Source organism: Macrobrachium nipponense, chromosome 1 (assembly GCF_015104395.2).
Source record: "Macrobrachium nipponense isolate FS-2020 chromosome 1, ASM1510439v2, whole genome shotgun sequence".
NCBI classification, from domain to species: domain Eukaryota; kingdom Metazoa; phylum Arthropoda; class Malacostraca; order Decapoda; family Palaemonidae; genus Macrobrachium; species Macrobrachium nipponense.
The window spans coordinates 5,571,341-5,592,875 of NC_087200.1; the positions used below are offsets into that span (position 1 = coordinate 5,571,341).

The 21,535-nt window shown below is 52.1% G+C and overlaps 1 protein-coding gene across 1 annotated transcript in view; it reads left to right on the plus strand.

The window, feature by feature from the left end:
• The first annotated feature begins 1,317 nt into the window (after nucleotides 1–1,317).
• LOC135219104 (NAD-dependent protein deacylase-like) overlaps nucleotides 1,318–21,535 on the plus strand; it is a 182,262-nt gene continuing 162,044 nt past the window's right edge. The window contains exon 1 of the mRNA XM_064255546.1: nucleotides 1,318–1,954. Within this exon, the coding sequence (XP_064111616.1) occupies nucleotides 1,759–1,954 (196 nt within the window). The 5' untranslated portion in view covers nucleotides 1,318–1,758. The remainder of the gene's footprint in view (nucleotides 1,955–21,535) is intronic.

Here is a 21,535-nt window from a genome sequence, read left to right on the forward strand (position 1 = left end):
GTGTGGGGTTCCGGGTTGCATTTTGCAAGCACTTTTCTTACATATGCAATAACAGTAATCAGACACAGCGCAGGAACAGTGGAGTGGACGAAGGCTTCATGAACTCTGCAGCACTGACCAGAAAACTAGGAAACACGTGACAATATACAAAGTACTATATACACAAGAACAAATACAGACAGACTATACATAACACGAAAGGAAGGAGGGAGATGACTAATAAGCACAGAGGACTGTCCAGAGTGGGACACTATCTGAAAACCAGGGGAGACAAGTTGCTAAGGAGTGCATGAGAAGAAATGCTGATAAAAGTAGACGAAGGCCCAGAAATATATAGAAACGGGGAATGACAAACAGATCGTAGGAGTGGCCCAACTTAAACATATGGCAGCAGAGGGGAGAACTCAAGAAGGAAACAGAAGGGATGCCAACAGCGGCACAAGACCAGGACCTAAGAACCAGATATGTTCAAAGAAAAATAGACAGAAATATATTTCACCCAAATGCAGGAAGTGCAATACGAAAACCGAGACCATAAACCACATAGCACGCCAATTACAAATCATTCCACCAGATGAAACAATCTTGGAACTATAAAAAAATATTGATTTCGTGTGAACTCGCCTGGTTCATTTTTCACAAAAGTGTCCCCCTGACTAAACTCCAGGCTACGTCCCTGTTATCGAGGCTAATTATGGTGAAAAAATTGGTTTGACTTTACGAGTTCAATTCTAGCTCAAATTAACGCATGAAAATCGCAGTTGTTTGAGCGTCTGGCGTCTGAGGTTGCATTGTGATTATTACAATTACAATAACTATCACTGTAATAATTTTGTTTATGAAACGTCATCGCCACCAAAATTCCCGCGAACGCCACGACGCAAAGGGCCTCTGCAAAATCTCTCTCTCTCCTCCTCCTCTCTCTCTCTCTCTCTCTCTCTCTCTCTCTCTCTCTTGGGAAGGTCAACTCTCCATATTATGCGTAATAATGGAGACAAAACCAGGGATTTTTCTTTTCTTTATATACGTAATCCGTTATAATTTATTATCGCATCTTATCATGACACTCAGATAAAAAGGATATTTCAGTCGCCCTGATAATTATCAAGGGAGAGCGGCAAATTCAAAATAGGACCATTTGTCGCCCTTCTTGTTTTGATGCCATCCATTGGCTGTACTGTGTTATAAGCAGTAAGTCATTCTAATATTTCCACACTAAGTCTTGATCACATATTTTAAACATTATTTTAGTTTTGTTAAGGGTCCAGTGCACCTCAAACAACACAGCCGCAAAGCTGTCACTAGGTGTAACACCCTGTAATATTGTTGCTGCTATGTTTAGCATATTTTTCGGTATCTTAATTTGCAATTTAAGCAGATTATAATAGACAGATGAGAAAACCGTGGACTACAGCTGGACGAGTACCTGAGACGGCCGAGAGCTGTCTCCGGTCAGCTGATTATCGTACGATTGGCTTAACATGCAACGTAAACAAACCATCGTAAAGCACATTTTCGCTTATAGCCGTGAATAAAAATAAAAGATTTTCAGCCAAGTTAATTTCATTCTGACAGAAGTATACAGTACAACAGATTTGATTTAGGGTATTGGACTTTGAAATATCTTTATGAAATCATCTGGCAGTAGAAAGCAAATGGCTAGGGTATACATAGGATAGTAGGTAGTAGGCTACATAGCTAGCTACCCTATACTAGCCTAGGTACAACGAACGCAGTGAGAAATTGTTGACTGAGTGAATGGGTATCTTAGGCCGGATCATCGCTACTTCGTCTTGCAGGGGTTTGTCAAGGAACCCCTTCAAAACGCTACCGAATTCGTTAGGTCTACTGACAGTAAACACGCTTGTGAAGATGCAGAACAAACGTCCCAGCTCTGACATGGCAAAATTTAAGGAGATCTACAAGAAAGCAAAACACGTAGTTGTCCTAACAGGTAGGTAACTTAAAATACATATTCTTAGGTAATACGATTTGTTTATAGGTAGCCTAGTAGCCTAGGAAAGTAACGCCAATCGTAGTACCTAGTAGAAATCTTAGGTTACCTTAGCCTATCACAAATTTATAGGTAGGTGGAAAGTTTACTTTTCTTCGTTTGTTTGTTACTTACTAGTAGCTACCTACTAGGTACCTAGTAGGTATAGGCCATCCTAGCCTACCTAGTACTAACTAGGCTAGGTACTACCCCTAGTACTTAGTATGTAGGCTACTAGGGGCTAGCCTAGTTCCATGAGCCTGGTACTAGGCTGGATATCCTTCACAGCAAGCTGAAGATGGTAGGGTAAAAAACCGCATGGTACAGGGGTGGACCATGTACGATCAATGTGTACAACCCCAAGAAAAGTACATTAGTATAACGCGTCCTGACACCGGAGTAGAGGTCTTTAGCTCCGTTTCTCACCAACAACAAGTCGCGTCTGATGCCCATCTCTGATGTCAGGACGCGTTATAATGTACTTGTTTTGGGGTTGTACACATTGATCGTACATGGTCCACCCCTGTATCATGCGGTTTTTTACCCTAGTACGAATTGTTTATAAGTACCTAGGTAGTAAAGTAACGCCAATTGTAGTAGTAACATCTTAGGTATCACAAATTTACAGGTGGAAAGTTACTTTCTTCGTTTGTTTGTTACTAGGTACTACCTAGGTATAGGCTAACATAGCCTACCTAGGTAGTACTAACTAGGCTAGGTACTACTTAGTATGTAAGCAAGTAGGGGCTAGCCTACCTAGTTCCATGAGCCTGGTACTACTAGGCTGGTTATCCTTCACTGCAAGCTGAAGATGGTAATTGAACTAGGCTAGGCTAGTCGGTTAATATAAGTAATACCTAGGCTAGATACACGGCATGGAGATACTACCTAGGGTAAACAACCGAGTGGACTGGCCAACTCACCGACTACCGCGATTTTGGCCACCCTCCAAAAAAGTACTTGAACACGTCCTGATACCAGAGATGGTCATCAGTCATGAGTTGTTGGTGGTGATAACAGGAGCTCAACACCTACTCTCCTTCCGAGGTAAGTATTTTCTCCAAAGTTAGAAATTAAGGCCATATTTTAAGATTTAAATAGAGGTTATTGAAAAGTGTGGCCAACGCAGTGCACACTACCCCAAAACGCTTTCGAAATTTTTACTTACGAATCAAAAAGATTAGAAGATTGACGCCATCTCGATGTTTGCGGAGTCGCTTGTATCAACTAACTTCCCATTTTCTTTGCTAAATCAACACACCACTTGTACCCTTAGACGCTGGGGCACTTTCATCACTACAATCATAAACCCGGCCTCTAACCAGTGCTTATCTAAGGGGACTACAGCATTCTTTACGGCGTTTTGCGGTCTTCAATTGTTTATCAGTGTTGTCCATTGGTATGTGTTTACCCTCCAAACTGGGTATAAGACTTACACAAAACCGGGGGAAATCAGTGAAATTAGTGTATCTATTTGTAGTATATATACATATTACAGCAATTTTATCATTACTGCATTACTATGACAACTAGAATTCATGGAAACAGTTTGTAAATGCATCGGCATATATGTGAAGCTCCACTAGATTGGCAACGATGAGTCATTTTTCAATGCGTCGTCTGCTTGTAAATATACATCAGAAATACAGGCAGTCCCCGGGTTACGACGGTGTCGGCTTACGATGTTCCGAGGTTACGACGCTTGTCAATAGACGTTATTTCCAGGGTTACGACGCATGTTCCAGGGTTACGACGCCTACAACGCTCATCTGGGAGATGAAATATGACACCAAAAATACAAAATAATCAATATTTGAAGGTTTTTTTGATGAAAAATGCCATAAGAATGCAGTTTACATAGTTTTCAATGCACCCAAAGCATTAAAAGGAAGGTTTTCTTAGGATTTTTGACGGTGTTCCGGCTTACAACGCGTCTCAAGAATGGAATCCCCGTCGTAACCCGGGGACCACCTGTTTGTTCCGACATGTAATACAAACCCTCGGTCCTTTAACAATAGGAAGTAGCTAGCGGCAGCTGGAACGGTCGTAAGCTTCGAACAAGGGGAGAACGGTAGTTAACTGCTTGTCCGATCGTCGCGCGCCGCGCGACTGGGAGGTAAACAAATCACTTTTGCTTTCGGCCGTGTGTGGATAGGACGTGCTCGTCATCGCTCTGCCCGCTTTGTCGTTTGCTTTGAGTTTGAGTATATGCCCTCTTTTCCTAGTGTGATTGAGAGTAATTGTAAGTACTTTGCATTTCTTTTGTTCATGAAATGATGAGTGATCAAGAAATGGAGACTTCGCCGCGCCCCCCAGTCGCCCGTAGAGTGTGTCCCGGGCTGGAGGGGCGTAGATGCGGCGGATTCAGATCATTTGTAGATGTTGATCCGCACGAGGTTTGTACTCGTTGTCGGGGGCGAGAGTGCTCCCGCAACGAGCCATGTGTAACGTGTATGCATTGGTCCGAGGCGCAGTGGGTTCTGTACGAGGGCAGGAAGAGACTTAGGCCGCCCAAGAAGTCATCGGAAAGTCCAGTGACTCCTTTGGTAACGGACACTTCGTCCTCTTTCCTGCCCCCCGGACGGGCCAGCCCCCACGTTTCGCGCCTTCCCCTGCGGGGGGGGTAGCGGAGTCCTTCTCCTCTCTCGATCCGTCGAGTGTGGAGGAGGGCGCCCGCTACCCGGACGTCCAGTTGTATTCGGGGTCTTCCGTCCGTCTGGGTGGGGGTTCTTCTCCCCCCAAGCGTGAGGGAACCCCTCTAACTAACCCGACTGTTGCTTCCGCAGGTGTGCCATCAGCGAAGGACGACCTGGGACAGGTGTGGGAGTCGCTGGGATTGCAGGGAGTGCCTAGCATCCAGGGGTTGATTCAGCGGTTGGCGGGGTCGGCAGTGGTCACTCATGGTACAGTAACCACTACTACCACTACAATTTCGACACCAGCATATGAGATGCCACCGCACTTGGTGTACACACCACATGTGATGTCGGTGGCACCCACGGCTGCAATCCAAAAACCAATTCCTGCCGTGCCAAAGAGGACGGTGCCACCGCCACCTGGGTTCTTTGTATTGCCGACCCCGGACTTCCGCTGCCCAAAGAGTACCCCCCTGGACCTGCCGCCAGTGCCGAGGATGACGGTAGCTGCCGACAGGACGCCTGCTCTCTGTGGTACCTGCCGTGCCTGCCGTACCTGTTGCTGTCCCTGCTGCTCATTCCCTTTCAGGTCATTCCCTTTCAGATGTGCCTGCCGTTCCTGCTGTTCCCAGACCTGTTCCTGTTGTTCCTGCTGTTGGTGGTGCTGTCACAGTCTCAGGTCTTTCCGGACAGGTGCAGTCGGGCCCTGTTGCTTCGGCAACTGCCCCGGCTCCCTCCTGGATGGAAGACCTGACGTCTGTCCTGCGGAGCCTGGCGAAGAAGAAGAGGAAGAGGAAGAAGGTGTCGTCGTCGTCTTCGTCGTCTTCTTCGTCGTCTGCTGCCTCTCCTTCCCCTTCGACTTCTAAGGCTAAACAGCCGAAGAAGAAGAAGGCCGCCTCCTCCCCCCCTAAGAAGACTCCTTCGGGATCTTCTAAGGGCCCGGCTCGCTCAGGCGAGTCGGGGAGCTCTTCTGCTGGTCCTCCCGTTCCTTCGGGAACGGGGCCCGTCGCTTCTTCTGCAAAGAAGAAGTCGACGGGGACCAGAGGTGCATCAGCTTCGGCTGGTGCGTCCTCACCTGGTGCTAGCGGTTCTGCCGCTAAACCAGGTTCCGTCTCGGCCGCTTCTCGTTTCGCGAGAAGCACCGAGTGGACGCTCTTCTAAGGAAGACCGTCCAGCCAAAGTTTTGACGCACGAGCTCGCTCGCCGTCAAGACAGCGGCGCGGAGCAGAAGACTGGCGAGAGTAGTGCACACGACTCTCGCCAGGCCAGTGGACGCTCTCGCAGCGATCAACTGGCTGCTCGGGCTGACGTGACGGTCGCTGACCAGCCACGGGTTGAGGCGAGGAAGGAGTCCCCGCGGCCGCCGGTACCAGCCACGGCTGGTACCAGCGGCTCGACGCGCCGAGAGGACGCTGGCCGGTCTCGACGCGACAGAGAGCCTAGCAGGTCACCCGTCCGCCGCTCCCGATGGGACCGGGCGGAGGCGGTGACCAGCGGCAGCTCGCCTGACGCTAGAGATCGGTCTCGACGTTCTCAGCCGAGCCTATCGCCCCAGGCGAGCGGCGAGGCTAGGCCTGCTGCTCGATCGTCACCGCGGGTTGACGATCAGCAGCAGCCCTCCACGCACGCTGGTCCTGCCAGCGAGCGAGGGGGGAGCGTCAGGTCTGCCTCTCCCATACCTTCAACCTCCTCGGGCTATACCGGGAGGAGCGAGGTACCGAGGAGCGATCACGAGAGGTGCGCCGCTCGTGACCCGGCTATGACGCCGTATGGCTCAGGCACGGTTTTAGGACCGGCCAGAACATACGCGCAAGTAGTTGGAGGCGACCGTCAGGGGTCTGTCGCTGTTCCTCCTTCTGAAGGAGGAGTATCGCGGGACCTGCTCTTGCTGGATGGGGATCTGGAACCCGGTCCTACTCCACAAGACGCAGTAACTCCCGAGATACAGAGGAACTTTGCAGAGGTCATTAAGCTGATGCGTCTGCATAATGACCTTGCGGAGGGATCGCCGCTACCACCGTCAGAGCCCACGTCCCGGCTCGAATCATTTTGGGGTCCCAAGAGGGAGCCCAAAATGATGGTGGGGTTACCGCGATCAGAGCTTGCGGACTCAGTCCTGGATCAGGTAGAGAATCTCGTCTCAGGACGGGAGGACTCGCTAAAGTCCGGACGGTCTTCTAAGCTGCTTCCTCCCCCTCTACAGCGGCAGAGGCGATTCTACGTGCCTTCGGAAGACCCGATACTGCCGAAACAGGTTAACCCGGAGTTAGCGAGGCTGACTCCAGATGTGTCCCTGCAGCAGCTCCTGTCGGAGAACCTATGGTTCTCGCAGCAGGAGGCACTTGCCCTGGAATCTACCGCTATGGCAGCATTCCAGGCAGTTTCCTGGTTGGATTTGTGGTCCCTCACAATATCCAAAGTAGCGGCCGGCTCCGGAGTTCTGCTCTCGAAGACGACGCTTCTTTTAGGAGACTGTGCCAGTCTGGAGGAAGAGCGATCTCTTACCTCGCCCATCAGACTGCTAACCTGTGGGCCAACTTGGTTCTTCGACGTAGGGACGCAGTCCTTACCCGATGTGACCAAGGGGGCCGGGGGCCGTGAGGCGGGCACTCCGGAGGGCTTCGAAATGGACCTCTTAGGAGTTCCCCAGCTCTCTTTCCTGGAGAGATGGTGGACGCTGCGGTGGAAAGGCGGCGCACTGACGACAGTGACCGCTTAGTTCACCAGGCAGTCTCGAAGGTTACTGGGCAATCTCGAGCGACTGCGGCCAAACCAAAGAGCTTGGCTAGCGCTTCCACGGCGGCGAAGACGGTTTGCACCGTCCAAGCCCCGTGTGAAGACTCCTGCTGTTTCAACTTCTGCTAGAGGAGGCCGTAACCAGCCCTCCTACCCAACCCTCCTTTAATCCCCCGAGGAGGTGGTGGAAAGAAGTCGAAACGAGGAGGGAAACGCTAGGGACGGCGTTCCCCCTCACCTGCTGCCGGAAGTGGGGGGGTGCCTGGCGAAAACCATTGGGCGGACTTGGCAGCGCTACGGCGCCGAGAAACTGGATAGTAGACGTCCTTCGGGAGGGATATCTACTACCCTTCGAGTCTCGGCCCCCCCTCATCTCCAAACCGGAAACCGTCCATCTACAGACCTATGTCAGGGGATCAGCAAAGGACAACGCTCTTCGACAGGAGATCAAGACCATGCTGGCGAAACGAGCTGTAGAAATCGTGGAGGACCAGTCACCGGGCTTTTACAGCCGCCTCTTCCTAGTGGGGAAGGCATCGGGGGCTGGCGTCCGGTGATAGACCTCTCTCCCCTGAACCGCTTCGTTCGCACGACGCGGTTCACGATGGAGTCGGCACGCTCGGTGCTCGACTCGATCAGGGGGAACGATTTCATGCTTTCAGTGGACTTGAAGGACGCGTATTTTCAAATACCCATCCATCAGTCCTCCAGAAAGTACCTCCGCTTCATCTTCGACGGGACGGTGTACCAATTCAGGGCACTTTGTTTCGGTCTCTCAACCGCCCCACAGGTGTTCACGCGAGTGTTCACTCTGGTGTCAGCTTGGGCCCATTCGCACGGGATACGTCTTCTGAGGTATCTCGACGATTGGCTATTCCCTGGCGAGCTCCCGCTCGCAGTTGCTGCAGGACAGAGATCGACTCCTCAAGTTTTGTCGCGATCTGGGATCGTGATAAACTACGAGAAGTCCGATCTCGAACACCCAAGCAGAAGATGAAGTACCTGGGAATGCTGATAGACACGGTAGCAGGGCAGGTCTTTCCCGCAGACTTGCGTATCAGCAAATTCAGGGAGGCAGCCGGCCGGTTCCTGTCGCGCAGGAACAGGCAGCACAGCAATGGCAAGTCGTGATTGGCCATCTGTCGTCACTCGAGAAGTTAGTCCCTCACGGGCGTCTTCACCTGCGGTCTCTCCAGTGGAGGCTATAAGGGAGAGTTGGTCTCAGGCCAAGGATCCTCCTTACTTTCCCGTGGCTATCACGGACAAGGTGAGACAGGACCTAGCCTGGTGGCTCGACGACAAGAACCTCTTAAGTAGGTGCCCATACGCACTCCCCCCCCGGAGATGCCTTCTGTTCTCAGACGCATCGACCGAGGGATGGGGCGACACCTGGAGGAGTTGCTGACTGCAGGTGTGTGGGACCATCACGAAAAGCACCTTCACATCAATGTCCTGGAACTCAAGGCGGAGGTTCAACGCTACTCCGAGAGTTTCAGGACCAGCTTGGTGGGTACACTCAGTGGTGTTGATGTGCGACAACACCACAGTAGTGGCATATGTCAACAAGCAGGGGGGGCTAGTGTCTCTTCCGCTCCATCAGTTGACGGTGCAGGTGCACGAGTGGGCCACGGCTCACTCGATAGAGCTGTGTCAGCACGCTACATTCCAGGCAAGAGGAATGTAGTACGGACAAGCTCCAGCCGTCGGGATCAGGTGATAGGGACCGAATGGTCTCTACACCAAGACGTGGCTGAAAGGCTCTTCAACCTGTGGGGGCGACCGGTCGTAGACCTGTTCGCCACCCGGCACAACAGAAAACTTCAGGTTTTCTTTTCAGCCGTGCCGGACCCATGGGCAGCTGCAGAGGACGCTCTCCAACACCCTTGGGACAACCTCTTCGCCTACGCCTTCCTCCCTTCTGTCTGATTCGGAAAGTGATCAGTTCGAGCGCTGGTCACTCCCAATCTCAGAATGATCCTGGTGGCTCCCAAACGGCCTCAAGCCGTTTGGTATCCGGACCTGCTGGCTCTTCTTGCGGACGCACCGAGAGAGCTACCCAGTTGGCACAACCTTCTAGCCCAGCCACACGTAGAACGGTACCACCAAGCAGTCCAGTCCCTTCAACTCACGGCTGGCTGTTATCCACCATCTCTTGCGAACGAGAGGCTTTTCTCGTAGCCCGCAGCAAAACAGAGATGGCTGGACATGTCCGACAGTCCTCTGCAGCTGTGTAACCAGGGGAAGTGGGCCGTCTTCTGTGGTTTGGTGTCGTAGACAGGGTCTGTCTCCTCTCAGAGCCACTCTTCAGCAGGTAGCGGATTTCCTCGTGTTTCTTCGCCGAGAGAAGCTCCTCTCAGTACCCACAGTTAAAGGATATAGAGCCGCCCTGGCTCTCGTCCTAAAACTGAGGGGACTGGACATCTCGAATTCGTTCGAGATATCCTGCTAATGAGGAGCTTCGAAAGGTCTTGCCCACCCAAGGAACTCAGGCCCCCTGCGTGGGATGTGACTCTCGTCCTTAGGAGTTTGACTCGAAGACCCTTCGAGCCACTCCGAGAGTCGTCAGACAGGGATCTGACCCTCAAGACCCTCTTCTTGCTCGGCCTGGCATCGGCGAAGAGAGTAGGGGAACTACATGGTCTGTCTTATGATGTTAAACACACCAGAGGCTGGGGATCTGTGACGCTCGATTTCGTCCCGAACTTCGTAGCCAAGACTCAGAATCCGTCGATCCCTGACGACAGGTTCGAGTCTTTCACGATCCCCTCCCTTCTGGACTTCACCGATAATGATGCGGATGAGATGCTGCTTTGTCCTGTGAGGGCGCTACGGCGCTATCTGAAGAGAACTCGACACCTCAGGCTGAGTGTCGACGCCTCTTCGTTAGCACTGGGTTACCAAGAAAGAAGTTTCCAAGAACACGCTTTCTTTCTGGCTACGTGAGGTGATCAGGAGAGCGTACGAGGCTGATGGTAGCGACGACATCCGTACGCTCCGACCGAGAGCCCACGAAGTCAGAGGTATCGGACCCTCCTTAGCGTTCCGTAAGAACTTCTCCGTGGCGCAGGTCCTGAAGGCAGGTGTCTGGGCCAACCAGACCACCTTCACGTCCTTCTACCTTCGGGATATTGCCCACAAGTCCTTGGATACTTTTTCCTTGGGACCTGTGGTGGCTGCTCAACACGTTGTTGTAAGCTTACCCAGCACCCGACCTGGCAGGCAGAACAGCATCGCATTCCGTGGTATGACTGGGAGAATGATGGTGAGAATGAGAGAGTGACTGGCTTCTCTTCACCATCTTTCTCTACCTCTACCTGTGGGCAGAGAGGGATACGGTCGTTACCACGCTGGAAGGGAGTCAGATGCAGGTAAGCTATTCACAGGCTCCATCCTATCTCTTTAACTAGAGATAGGAGTGTATATCCACCACTTTCTCCTAACAAGGGGGAGAAAGTGGATGCCTACATGAGACAAACCCATTACTTTATATTTGCTCATGTACAGGAAAAAGTTCTTACAATGCTGGTACGAAGAGATACGCTTGCCTCTCTCTTAAGTTATACTCGGCCCAGAGGTCTGACCATTGATCCTGCGGTGCACACCCCGATCAATCGGACAGAGGCTTGGATCCCTCCTCGCTCTTACGACCAGGGAGGTATTCCAGGGATGGACGAACACCAGTCTGTTCATCAAAAGACTCAGATTCCTCCCACCAAGAAGTGAGTCTTCCTATTGTTAAAGGACCGAGGGTTTGTATTACGTGTCGGAACAAATGACAATTTGTCGAAAATTGCATTTTTCCTAACTATACCCAAGCCTGAGGTCCTTTAACCATATAGTCCCCTCCTCAATGCCACCCCTCACTCTGCGTATTTTGCATGGGCCAAAAGCAAAAGTGATTTTATTTTTTTACCTCCCAGTCGCGCGCGCGCGACGATCGGACAAGCAGTTAACTACCGTTCTCAACCCCTTGTTCGAAGCTTACGACCGTTCCAGCTGCCGCTAGCTCTACTTCCTATTGTTAAAGGACCTAAGGTTTTGGTATAGTTAGGAAAAATGCAATTTTCGACAAATTGTCATATTTGTAATTTTTCGGGGTTAATTTAGTTGCAAAAAAGGGATAATAGACATGAATTAAATAAACATTTTGAAGTAAAGTTAAACCAAATAATGAATAAAGTAAACAATTAAGGGAATAAAGCTTTGCACCTCATTAAGAGTGTAGTCGTCTGCTGCTCGTAACTGTGTTTGCGGAGTGAGTGCTTAAGGCCGGTTTACACGGGGATAGTTCACTGGTGCAAGTTTCTAGCGGCAAGTAAACTTTCCAGGATAGTAAGCGTTTGCACGAGGACAGTGTTATGGGTAGAAGTTGCCTCCAGTAGTGAGCAAGATGTCTTCTGACATAGATAAAGCAATTGATGGTGCTTATGTCATTCTCGCTAGGGAAGTACAGTTGCTCATCAAAAAGAAAAGGAAAAAGCCCAAAATGTGGGCGAGAAAATGGATTCAAAGAGGGGATATATTAGGAGGCTCTAGTACTTTAGTTCGTGAATTAGCAAACGAAGATCCTTCAGAATATAGGAAGCATATGAGAATGAGCCAAGAGAAATTTGAGGAACTGGTACGGCCAGTGGAGCCTACCATATCTAATAAGGATACCATGATGAGGAATGCATTACCAGCCAGATTAAAACTTGAAATAACATTACGGTTCTTGTAAGTTAACAGAACCATTGTCAAATAGCGTATTTGTTCTGATACGAATACAACCATTTGTCCTTTACAATAGGAATGTAACCGGTCGTAAGCTTCGAACAAGGGAGTTCGGTAGTTAACTGCTTGTCCGACAGTCTGTGCACCGCGCGACTGGGAGGTGAAGATTCAGTTTGCTTTCGGCGGTGCTGGTTGACAGACGTGTTCTCCACCTCTCTCTGCCTGCCTTTTGTCGTATGCTTTGTGTCTTCTCAAACTTAGTTTGCTTTGTGTGTGTGTGTTAAAATACTGTAAGTACGTGTGCTTTTGTATTTTATTATAACTGTGATTATGGATTCCTGTGAGCTGGAGATGTCCCCAATCAGCCGCAGAGTTTGCCCTGGTGTGGAGGGCCGTAAGTGTGGGGCCTTCCACTCCTTCCCAGAAGTGGATCCTCATGAATTGTGTGCTCGGTGCCAAGGGCGCGAATGCTCTCGCGCCGAGCCTTGTGATTTATGCATATCTTGGTCGGAGGAGCAGTGGGTGCGATATGAGGGTAGGAGGAAGTGACTCAAGCCTGCCAGGGAGTCCTCGGAAGGTTCTCCGGCGACTCCCTTGGTCACAGACACATCGTCTTCCTTCCTGCCACCATCTCGGCTCCCGAGTATGGCTCTTTCCCCTTTGGGGGGGGTTTCTCGTTCCTTCTCTTCTCCCGATCCGTCGAGCGTGGAGAGCCCAGAAATCTGCATTGTTCCGATACGTAATACAAACCATCGGTCCTTTAACAATAGGAAGTAGCTAGCGGCAGCTGGAACGGTCGTAAGCTTCGAACAAGGGGAGAACGGTAGTTAACTGCTTGTCCGATCGTCAGGTAAACAAATCACTTTTGCTTTCGGCCGTGTGGAGATAGGACGTGTTCGTCATCGCTCTGCCCGCTTTTGTCGTTTGCTTTGAGTACTCAGCCTCCTTTTCTGGTTTAATTGAGTGTGTATGATTGTAAGTACTTATACATTTCTTTATTCATTTGCAATATGAGTGATCAAGAAATGGAGATTTCGCCGCGCCCCCCAGTCGCCCGTAGAGTGTGTCCCGGGCTGGAGGGGCGTAGATGCGGCGGATTTAGATCATTCGTGGATGTGGATCCACATGAGGTTTGTACTCGTTGCCGGGGGCGAGAATGCTCCCGCAACGAGCCATGTATAACTTGTATGAATTGGTCCGAGGCGCAGTGGGTTCTGTACGAGGGCAGGAAGAGACTTAGGCCTCCAAAGAAGTCATCGGAAAAAGCTCTCCAGTGACTCCTTTGGTAACTGACACTTCGTCTTCTTTCCTGCCTCCCGGTCAGCCCCCACGTTTCGCGCCTTCCCCTGCGGGGGGGGTAGCGGAGTCCTTCTCCTCTCTTGATCCGTCGAGTGTGGAGGAGGGCGCCCGCTACCCGGACGTCCAGTTGTATTCGGGGTCTTCCGTCCGCTCTGGGTGGGGTTCTTCTCCCCCCAAGCGCGAGGAAACCCCTCTTACTAACCCGACTGTTGCTTCCAGGCAGTGCCACCAGCGAAGGACGACCTTGGACAGGTGTGTGGGAGTCGCTGGGACTGCAGGGAGTGCCAAGTATTCAGGGGGGTGGGGGTTGATTCAGCGGTTGGCGGGGTCGGCAGTGGTCACTCATGGTGCGGTAACCACTACTACTACCACCCCATATCAACAACCCAGCATATGACATGCCGCCGACCTTGTGTACACGCCGCATGTAATGACGGTGATGCCTACGGCTGCGGTGCACAAACCTATTACTGCCGTACCAAAGAGGACGGTGCCACCGCCACCTGGTTTCTTTGTGTTGCCGACCCTGGACTTTCCGCTGCCCTAAGAGTACCCCCCTAGACCTGCCGCCAGTGCCGAGAATGACGGTAGCTGCCGACAGGACGCCTGGCTCTCCTGTGGTTCCTGCCGTGCCTGCCAAGACCTGTTGCTGTCCTGCTGCCTCCTTCCTTTTTCAGATGCTGTACCTGCTGTTCTGCTGTTCCTGCTGTTCCTGGACCTGTCCTGTCGCTCCTGCTGTTGGTGGTGCTGCTACAGTCTCAGGTTCTTCCGGACAGGTGCAGTCGGGCCCTGTTGCTTCGGCAACGTGCCCCGGCTCTCCCCCTGGATGGAAGACCTGACGTCTGTCTGCGGAGCCTGGCGAAGAAGAAGAGGAAGGTGTCGTCGTCGTCTTCGTCGTCTTCTTCGTCGTCTGCTGCCTCCTCTTCCCCTTCGACTTCTAAGGCTAACCAGCCGAAGAAGAAGAAGGCTGCCTCCCTGCTCCATCCCCCCTAAGAAGACTCCTTCGGGATCTTCTAAGGGCCCGTCTCGCTCAGGCGATTCGGGGAGCTCTTCTGCTGGTCCTCCTGTTCCTTCGGGAACGGGGCCCGTCTCTTCCTCTGCAAAGAAGAAGACGACAGGGACCAGAGGTGTACCAGCCTCGGCTGGTACGTCCTCACTGGTGTTAGCGGTCCTGCCGCTAAATCAGGTTCTGTCTCGGCCGCTTCTCGTTCGCGAGAAGTACCGAGTGGACGCTCTTCCACGGGAGACCGTCCAGCCAGAGTTTTGACGCCCGAGCACTCGCTCGCCGTCAAGACCGCGGCGCGGAGCAGAAGACTGGCGAGAGTTCGTGCACACGACTCTCGCCAGGCCAGTGGACGCTCTCGCAGCGACCAACTGGCCTGCTCGGGTTGACGTGACGGTCGCTGACCAGCCACGGGTTGAGGCGAGGAAGGGGTCCCCGCGGCCGTCGGTACCAGCCACGGCTGGTACCAGCGGCTCGACGCGCCGAAGAGGACGCTGGCTCCGGTCTCGCCGCGACAGAGAGCCTAGCAGGTCACCTGACTGCCGCTCCCATAGGGAGCCGGGCGGAGACGGTAACCAGCAACAGCTCGCCTGACGCTAGAGATCAGCGTCAACGTTCTTCAGCCGAGCCACTCGCCCAGGCGAGCGGCAAGGCTAGGCCTGCTGCTCGATCGCCACCGCGGGTTGACGATCAGCAGAGCCCTCCACGCACGCTGGTCCTGCCAGCGAGCGAGGGGGGGAGCGTCAGGGTCGCCTCTCCCGTACCTTCAACCTCCTCGGGCTTACACCGGAGGAGCGATTTATGGGTACCGAGGAGTGATCACGAGAGGTGCGCCGCTCGCGATCCCGCTATGACGCCGTATGGCTCAGGCACGGTTCTAGGACCGACCAGAACAATCCGCGCAAGTAGTTGGAGGTGACCGTCAGGGTCTGCTGCTGTTCCTCCTTCTGAAGGAGGAGTATCACAGGGATCTGTTCTTGCTGGAGGGACTGACGGTCCTACTCCACAAGACGCAGTCACTCCCGAGATACAGAGGAACTTTGCAGAGGTCATTAAGCTGATTCGTCGCATAATGACCTTGCGGAAGGATCGCCGCTACCACCGGCAGAGCCCACATCCCGGCTCGAGTCATTTTGGGGTCCTAAGAGGGAACCCAAAATGATGGTGGGGTTACCGCGATCAGAGCTTGCAGACTCAGTCCTGGATCAAGTTGAGAATCTCGTCTCAGGACGGGAGGATTCGCTGAAATCCGGACGGTCTTCTAAGCTGCTTCCTCTCCTCTACAGCGTCAGAGGCGATTTTACGTGCCTTCGGAAGACCCGGATACTGCCGAAACAGGTTAACCCGGAGTTAGCGAGGCTGACTCCAGTGTGTCCCTGCAGCAGCTCCTGTCGGAGAACCTCTGGTTCTCGCAGCAGGCACTTGCCCTGGAATCTACCGCTATGGCAGCATTCCAGGCAGTCTCTTGGCTGGATTTGTGGTCCCTCACAATATCCAAAGTAGCGGCCGGCTCTGGGAGTTCTGCTCTCGAAGACGACGCTTCTTTCAGGAGACTGTGCCAGTCTGGAGGAAGAGCGATCTCTTACCTCGCCCATCAGACTGCTAACCTGTGGGCCAACTTGGTTCTTCGACCTAGGGACGCAGTCCTTACCCGAGTGACCAAGGGGGCCGGGCGTGAGGCGGCACTCGGGAGGGCTTCGCAATGGACCAATTAGGAGTTCCCAGCTCTCTTTCCCAGGAGAGATGGTGGACGCTGCGGTGGAAAGGCGGCGCACTGATGACAGTGACCGCTTAGTTCACCAGGCAGTCTCGAAGGTTACTGGGCAATCTCGAGCGACTGCGGCTAAGCCAAAGAGCTTAGCTAGCGCTTCCACGGCGGCGAAGACGGTTGCACGCCTCAAACCCCGTGTGAAGACTCCTGCTGTTTCGAGTCTGCTAAAGGAGGCCGTAACCAGCCCTCCTCCCAACCCTCCTATTACCCCGAGGAGGTGGTGGGAAGAAGTCGAAACGAGGAGGGAAACGCTAGGGACGGCGTTCCCCCTCACCTGCTGCCAGGAAGTGGGGGGGTGCCTGGCGAGCCATTGGGCAATGGCAGGCCGCGCTACGGCGCCGAGAAAACTGGAATAGGTAGAAGTCCTTCGGGAGGGATATCTACTACCCTTCGAGTCTCGGCCCCCCCTCATCTCCAAACCGGTCCACCTACAAACCTATGTCCGGGGATCATCAAAGGACAACGCTCTTCGACAGGAGATCAAGACCATGCTGGCGAAACGAGCTGTAGAAATCGTGGAGGACCAGTCACCGGGCTTTTACAGCCGCCTCTTCCTAGTGGAGAAGGCATCGGGGGGCTGGCGTCCGGTGATAGACCTCTCTCCCCTGAACCGCTTCGTTCGCACGACGCGGTTCACGATGGAGTCGGCACGCTCGGTGCTCGACTCGATCAGGGGGAACGATTTCATGCTTTCATGGGGACTGAAGACGCGTATTTTCAAATACCCATCCATCAGTCCTCCAGAAAGTACCTCCGCTTCATCTTCGAGCGGGTACGGTGTACCAATTCAGGGCACTTTGTTTCGGTCTCTCAACCGCCCCACAGGTGTTCACGCGAGTGTTCACTCTGGTGTCAGCTTGGGCCCATTCGCACGGGATAGTCTTCTGAGGGATCTCGACGATTGGCTAGTCCTGGCGAGCTCCCGCTCGCAGTTCTGCAGGACTAGAGATCGACTCCTCAAGCATTTTTTGTCGCGATCTGTGGATGGGATCGTGATAAACTACGAGAAGTCTGATCTCGAACCCAAGCAGAAAGATGAAGTACCTGGGTATGCTGATAGACACGGTAGCAGGGCAGGTCTTTCCCGCAGACTTGCGTATCAGCAAATTCAGGGATGGCAGCCGGCCGGTTCCTGTCTCGGCAGGAAAGGAACAGGCAGCAACAGCAATGGCAAGTCATGATCGGCCATCTGTCGTCACTCGAGAAGTTAGTCCCTCACGGGCGTCTTCACCTGCGGTCTCTCCAGTGGAGGCTAAGGGAGAGTTGGTCTCAGGCCAAGGATCCTCCTTACTTTCCCGTGGCTCTCACGGACAAGGTGAGGCAGGACCTAGCCTGGTGCTCGACGACAAGACACCTCTTAAGGAGTGCCAATACGCACTCCCACCCCCCCCGGAGATGCTTCTGTTCTCAGACGCATCGACCGAGGGATGGGCGGGCACACCTGGAGGAGTTGCTGACTGCAGGTGTGTGGGACCATCACGAAAAGCACCTTCACATCAATGTCCTGGAACTCAAGGCGGCGTTCAACGCTCTCCGAGAATTTCAGGACCGCTTGGTGGGACCCTCAGTGGTGTTGATGTGCGACAACACCACAGTAGTGGCATATGTCAACAAGCAGGGGGGGCTAGTGTCTCATTCCACTCCATCAGTTGACGGTGCAGGTGCACGAGTGGGCCACGGCTCACTCAATAGAGCTGTCAGCACGCTACATTCCAGGCAAGAGGAATGTAGATAGCGGACAAGACCTTCAGCCGTCGGGATCAAAAAGGGTGATAGGGACCGAAACCGAATGGTCTCTACACCAAGACGTGGCGGAAAGGGCTCTTCAACCTGTGGGGGCGACACCGGGTAGTAGGACCTGTTCGCCACCCGGCACAACAGAAAACTTCAGGTTTTCTTTTCAGCCGTGCCGGACCCATGGGCAGCTGCAGAGGACGCTCTCCAACACCCTGGGACAACCTCTTTCGCCTACGCCTTTCCTCCTCTGTCTGATTCGGAAAGTGATCAAGTTCGAGCGCTGGTCACTCCCAATCTCAAGAATGATCCCTGGTGCTCCCAAACGGCCTCAAGCCGTTTGGTATCCGGACCTGCTGGCTCTTCTTGCGGACGCACGAGAGAGCTACCCAATTGGCACAACCTTCTAGCCCCCAGCCACACGTAGAACCGGTACCCACCAAGCAGTCCAGTCCCTTCAACTTCACGGCTGGCTGTTATCCACCATCTCTTGCGAACGAGAGGGGCTTTTACTCGTAGCGCAGCAACAGAGGATGGCTGGACACGTCCGACAGTCCTCTGCAGCTGTGTACCAGGGGAAGTGGGCCGTCTTCTGTGGTTGGTGTCGTAGCAGGGTCTGTCTCCTCTCAGAGCCACTCTTCAGCAGGTTAGCGGATTTCCTCGTGTTTCTTCGCCTGAGAGAAGCTCCTCTCAGTACCCACAGTTAAAGGATATAGAGCCGCCCTGGCTCTCGTCCTAAAACTGAGGGGACTGGACATCTCGAACTCGTTCAAGATCTCGTTGCTAATGAGGAGCTTCGAAAGGTCTTGCCCACCCAAGGAACTCAGGCCCCCTGCGTGGGATGTGACTCTCGTCCTTAGGATTTGACTCGAAGACCCTTCTTTCGAGCCACTCCGAGAGTCGTCAGACAGGGATCTGACCCTCAAGACCCTCTTCTTGCTGGCCCTGCATCGGCGAAGATAGTAGGGGAACTACATGGTCTTTCGTATGATGTTAAACACACAGAGGCTGGGGATCTGTGACGCTCGATTCGTCCCGAACTTCGTAGCCAAGACTCGAATCCGTCGATCCCTGACGACAGGTTCGAGTCTTTCACGATCCCCTCCCTTCTGGACTTCACGATAACGATGCGGATGAGATCGCTGTGCTTTAGCTTTGTCCTGTGAGGGCGCTAAACAAACGGCGCTATCTTAAGAAAGAAACTCGACACCTCATGGCCTGAGTGTCGACGCCTCTTCGGTTAGTCGAACTGGGGTTTTACCAACGCAAAGAAGTTTCCAAGAACGAACGCTTTCTTTCTGGCTACGTGAGGTGATCGGAAGGAGACGGTACTCGAGGCTGATAGGTAGCGAACGACATCCGTAACCTCCTGACCCGACCGGGGAGGAGCCCACGAAGTCAGAGGTATCGGAACCCTCCTTAGCGTTCCGTAAGAAAACCTTCTCCCGTGGGCGTCAGGTCCTGAAGGCAGGTGTCTGGGACCAACCATAACCCCCACACCTTCCTTCCTTCTACCTTCGGGTGGGATATTGCCCACAAGATTCTTTGGATACTTTTTCCTTAGGGACCTGCGGTGGGCTGCTCAAACAAACCCGTTGTGTAACGCTATACCCAGCACCCGAAGCAGGCAGAACAAAGCATCATTTCCTGGTATCGACTGGGGAGAATTAAGTGTGTTGCCCGAAGGAGAGTGTGACTGGCTTTCTCTTCACCATCTTTCTTTTCTACCTCTGACCTGTGGGCACAGGTAGGGATACGGTCGTTAACCAGAACAACGCTGAAGGGAAGGGTCCAGAATGTCAGGTAAAGGCTAACTCGACCGAGCTTTTTTCCACCAAAATTTGTTTCCTAATCCCCTTTAACTAGGGATAGGAGTGTATAGATCCAACCACTTTCTCCTACAAGGGGGAGGAAGTGGATGCCCTACAATGAGAACAAACCCATTACTTTTATTTTATTTGCTCATGGTACAGGAAAAAGTTCTTACAATGCTGGTACGAAAGAGATACGCCTTGCCTCGCTCTTAGTACGATCAGGCCACCAGAGGTCTGACCATTGATCCTGCCGGTGCCATCACCCCAGATCAATCGGACTACAAGAGGCTTGGATCCCTCCCTCGCTCTTACGACCAGGTCAGGCAATTCCAGGGATGGACGCACACCAGTCCTAGTTCATGCTAAAGACGCAGTTATTCCTCCCGACCAAGAAGTGAGTCTTCCTATTGTTAAAGGACCGATGGTTTGTATTACGTATCGGAACAAATGACAATTTGTCGAAAATTGCATTTTTCCTAACTATACAAACCTGAGGTCCTTTACATATAGTCCCCTCCTCATGCCACCCCTCACTCTGCGTATTTTGCATGGGCCAAAAGCAAAGTGATTTGTTTACCTCCCAGTCGCGCGGCGCGCGACGATCGGACAAGCAGTTAACTACCGTTCTCCCCTTGTTCGAAGCTTACGACCGTTCCAGCTGCCGCTAGCTACTTCCTATTGTTAAAGGACCTCAGGTTTGTATAGTTAGGAAAAATGCAATTTTCGACAAATTGTCATTTTATGTACTATATAATTAATTTGATTGTACTATATAATTAATTTGATTATTTAACACTAGCGAACAAAATGAGCAACAGTAAAGTAAGGCTTTAATAGTATTGCAAATTTAAGATAAGATTACTTTATGCTGCTGGGTTTACAAACCTAGATTTTTTTATATACAGTGAGATTTCCTAGCTTGATAATGCAAGGCTTAAGAGCATAAATTGAGCTTGATGGGATGCTGTGGAATCCAGCACAATTAGCACAGTGCCTATAAGAGATAGTGTCTTTATTAATAATGCACCTAACATGCACACGATCCCTATCACAAATATAGAATTATTATGGGTGCTTTGATAAGGATGCAAGAGATACTATGCGATGAGGGGGGCTTTTTGATCAAGCCACATTTGGCACTGTGGGCATGTCACTAAATTCATTAAAATATAATTGCACTCAACAATAAGGTAAAACATGAGTGGTGTAAGAGATGAGATGGCTTTCCCTTTTGGTCTCGCCGTTTACAAAGGAATGTTACAAAGGAATACAGGATTGGATTTGGGATGACAATTTGGCAGAATGGCTAAGGGAAAGGGGATTTGAGGATTTAGTGAGGTTGTGGGAAATTGAGGATCTTTCAAACTGACACCCACCCGGCTTTTACTCCAATTGCATTGAGAGTAGTTGAAGAAGAACATGTCCTTTGCCAGAGTGATTGTCAGTTGAAGGACAAGTAGAAGGGCTTTCCGGGGTTGGTTGTTAGGAAAAGCATAAGTGGGAATGGACCATTCTTCCAGGTTTTAGCACGAGGGAAAAGTAGACAGGAGTGGAAACATCTGCCCTCTACAGAGGTTACTGTGAGAAGAAGAATCCCTCATGTCACAAGTCTCGTTGCCTGCCGTCCGGTGGGCAGAGCTTGCTGGGAGAAAGTTTTCCGAGGTAGGTCATCTGAAATGAAAGGCCTCGGAGGAGTACTACTGGACAGAGGGTATGGGGGTCGGGGGTAAGGTCTTAAAGTGTGGGGACCATGTGTCATAGTAATTGACTTTTCAGATTTGTTAGTTGGGGGAAGCTGCGTCAGTTATAATAGAATATGTACAGTGAACCCCCGTA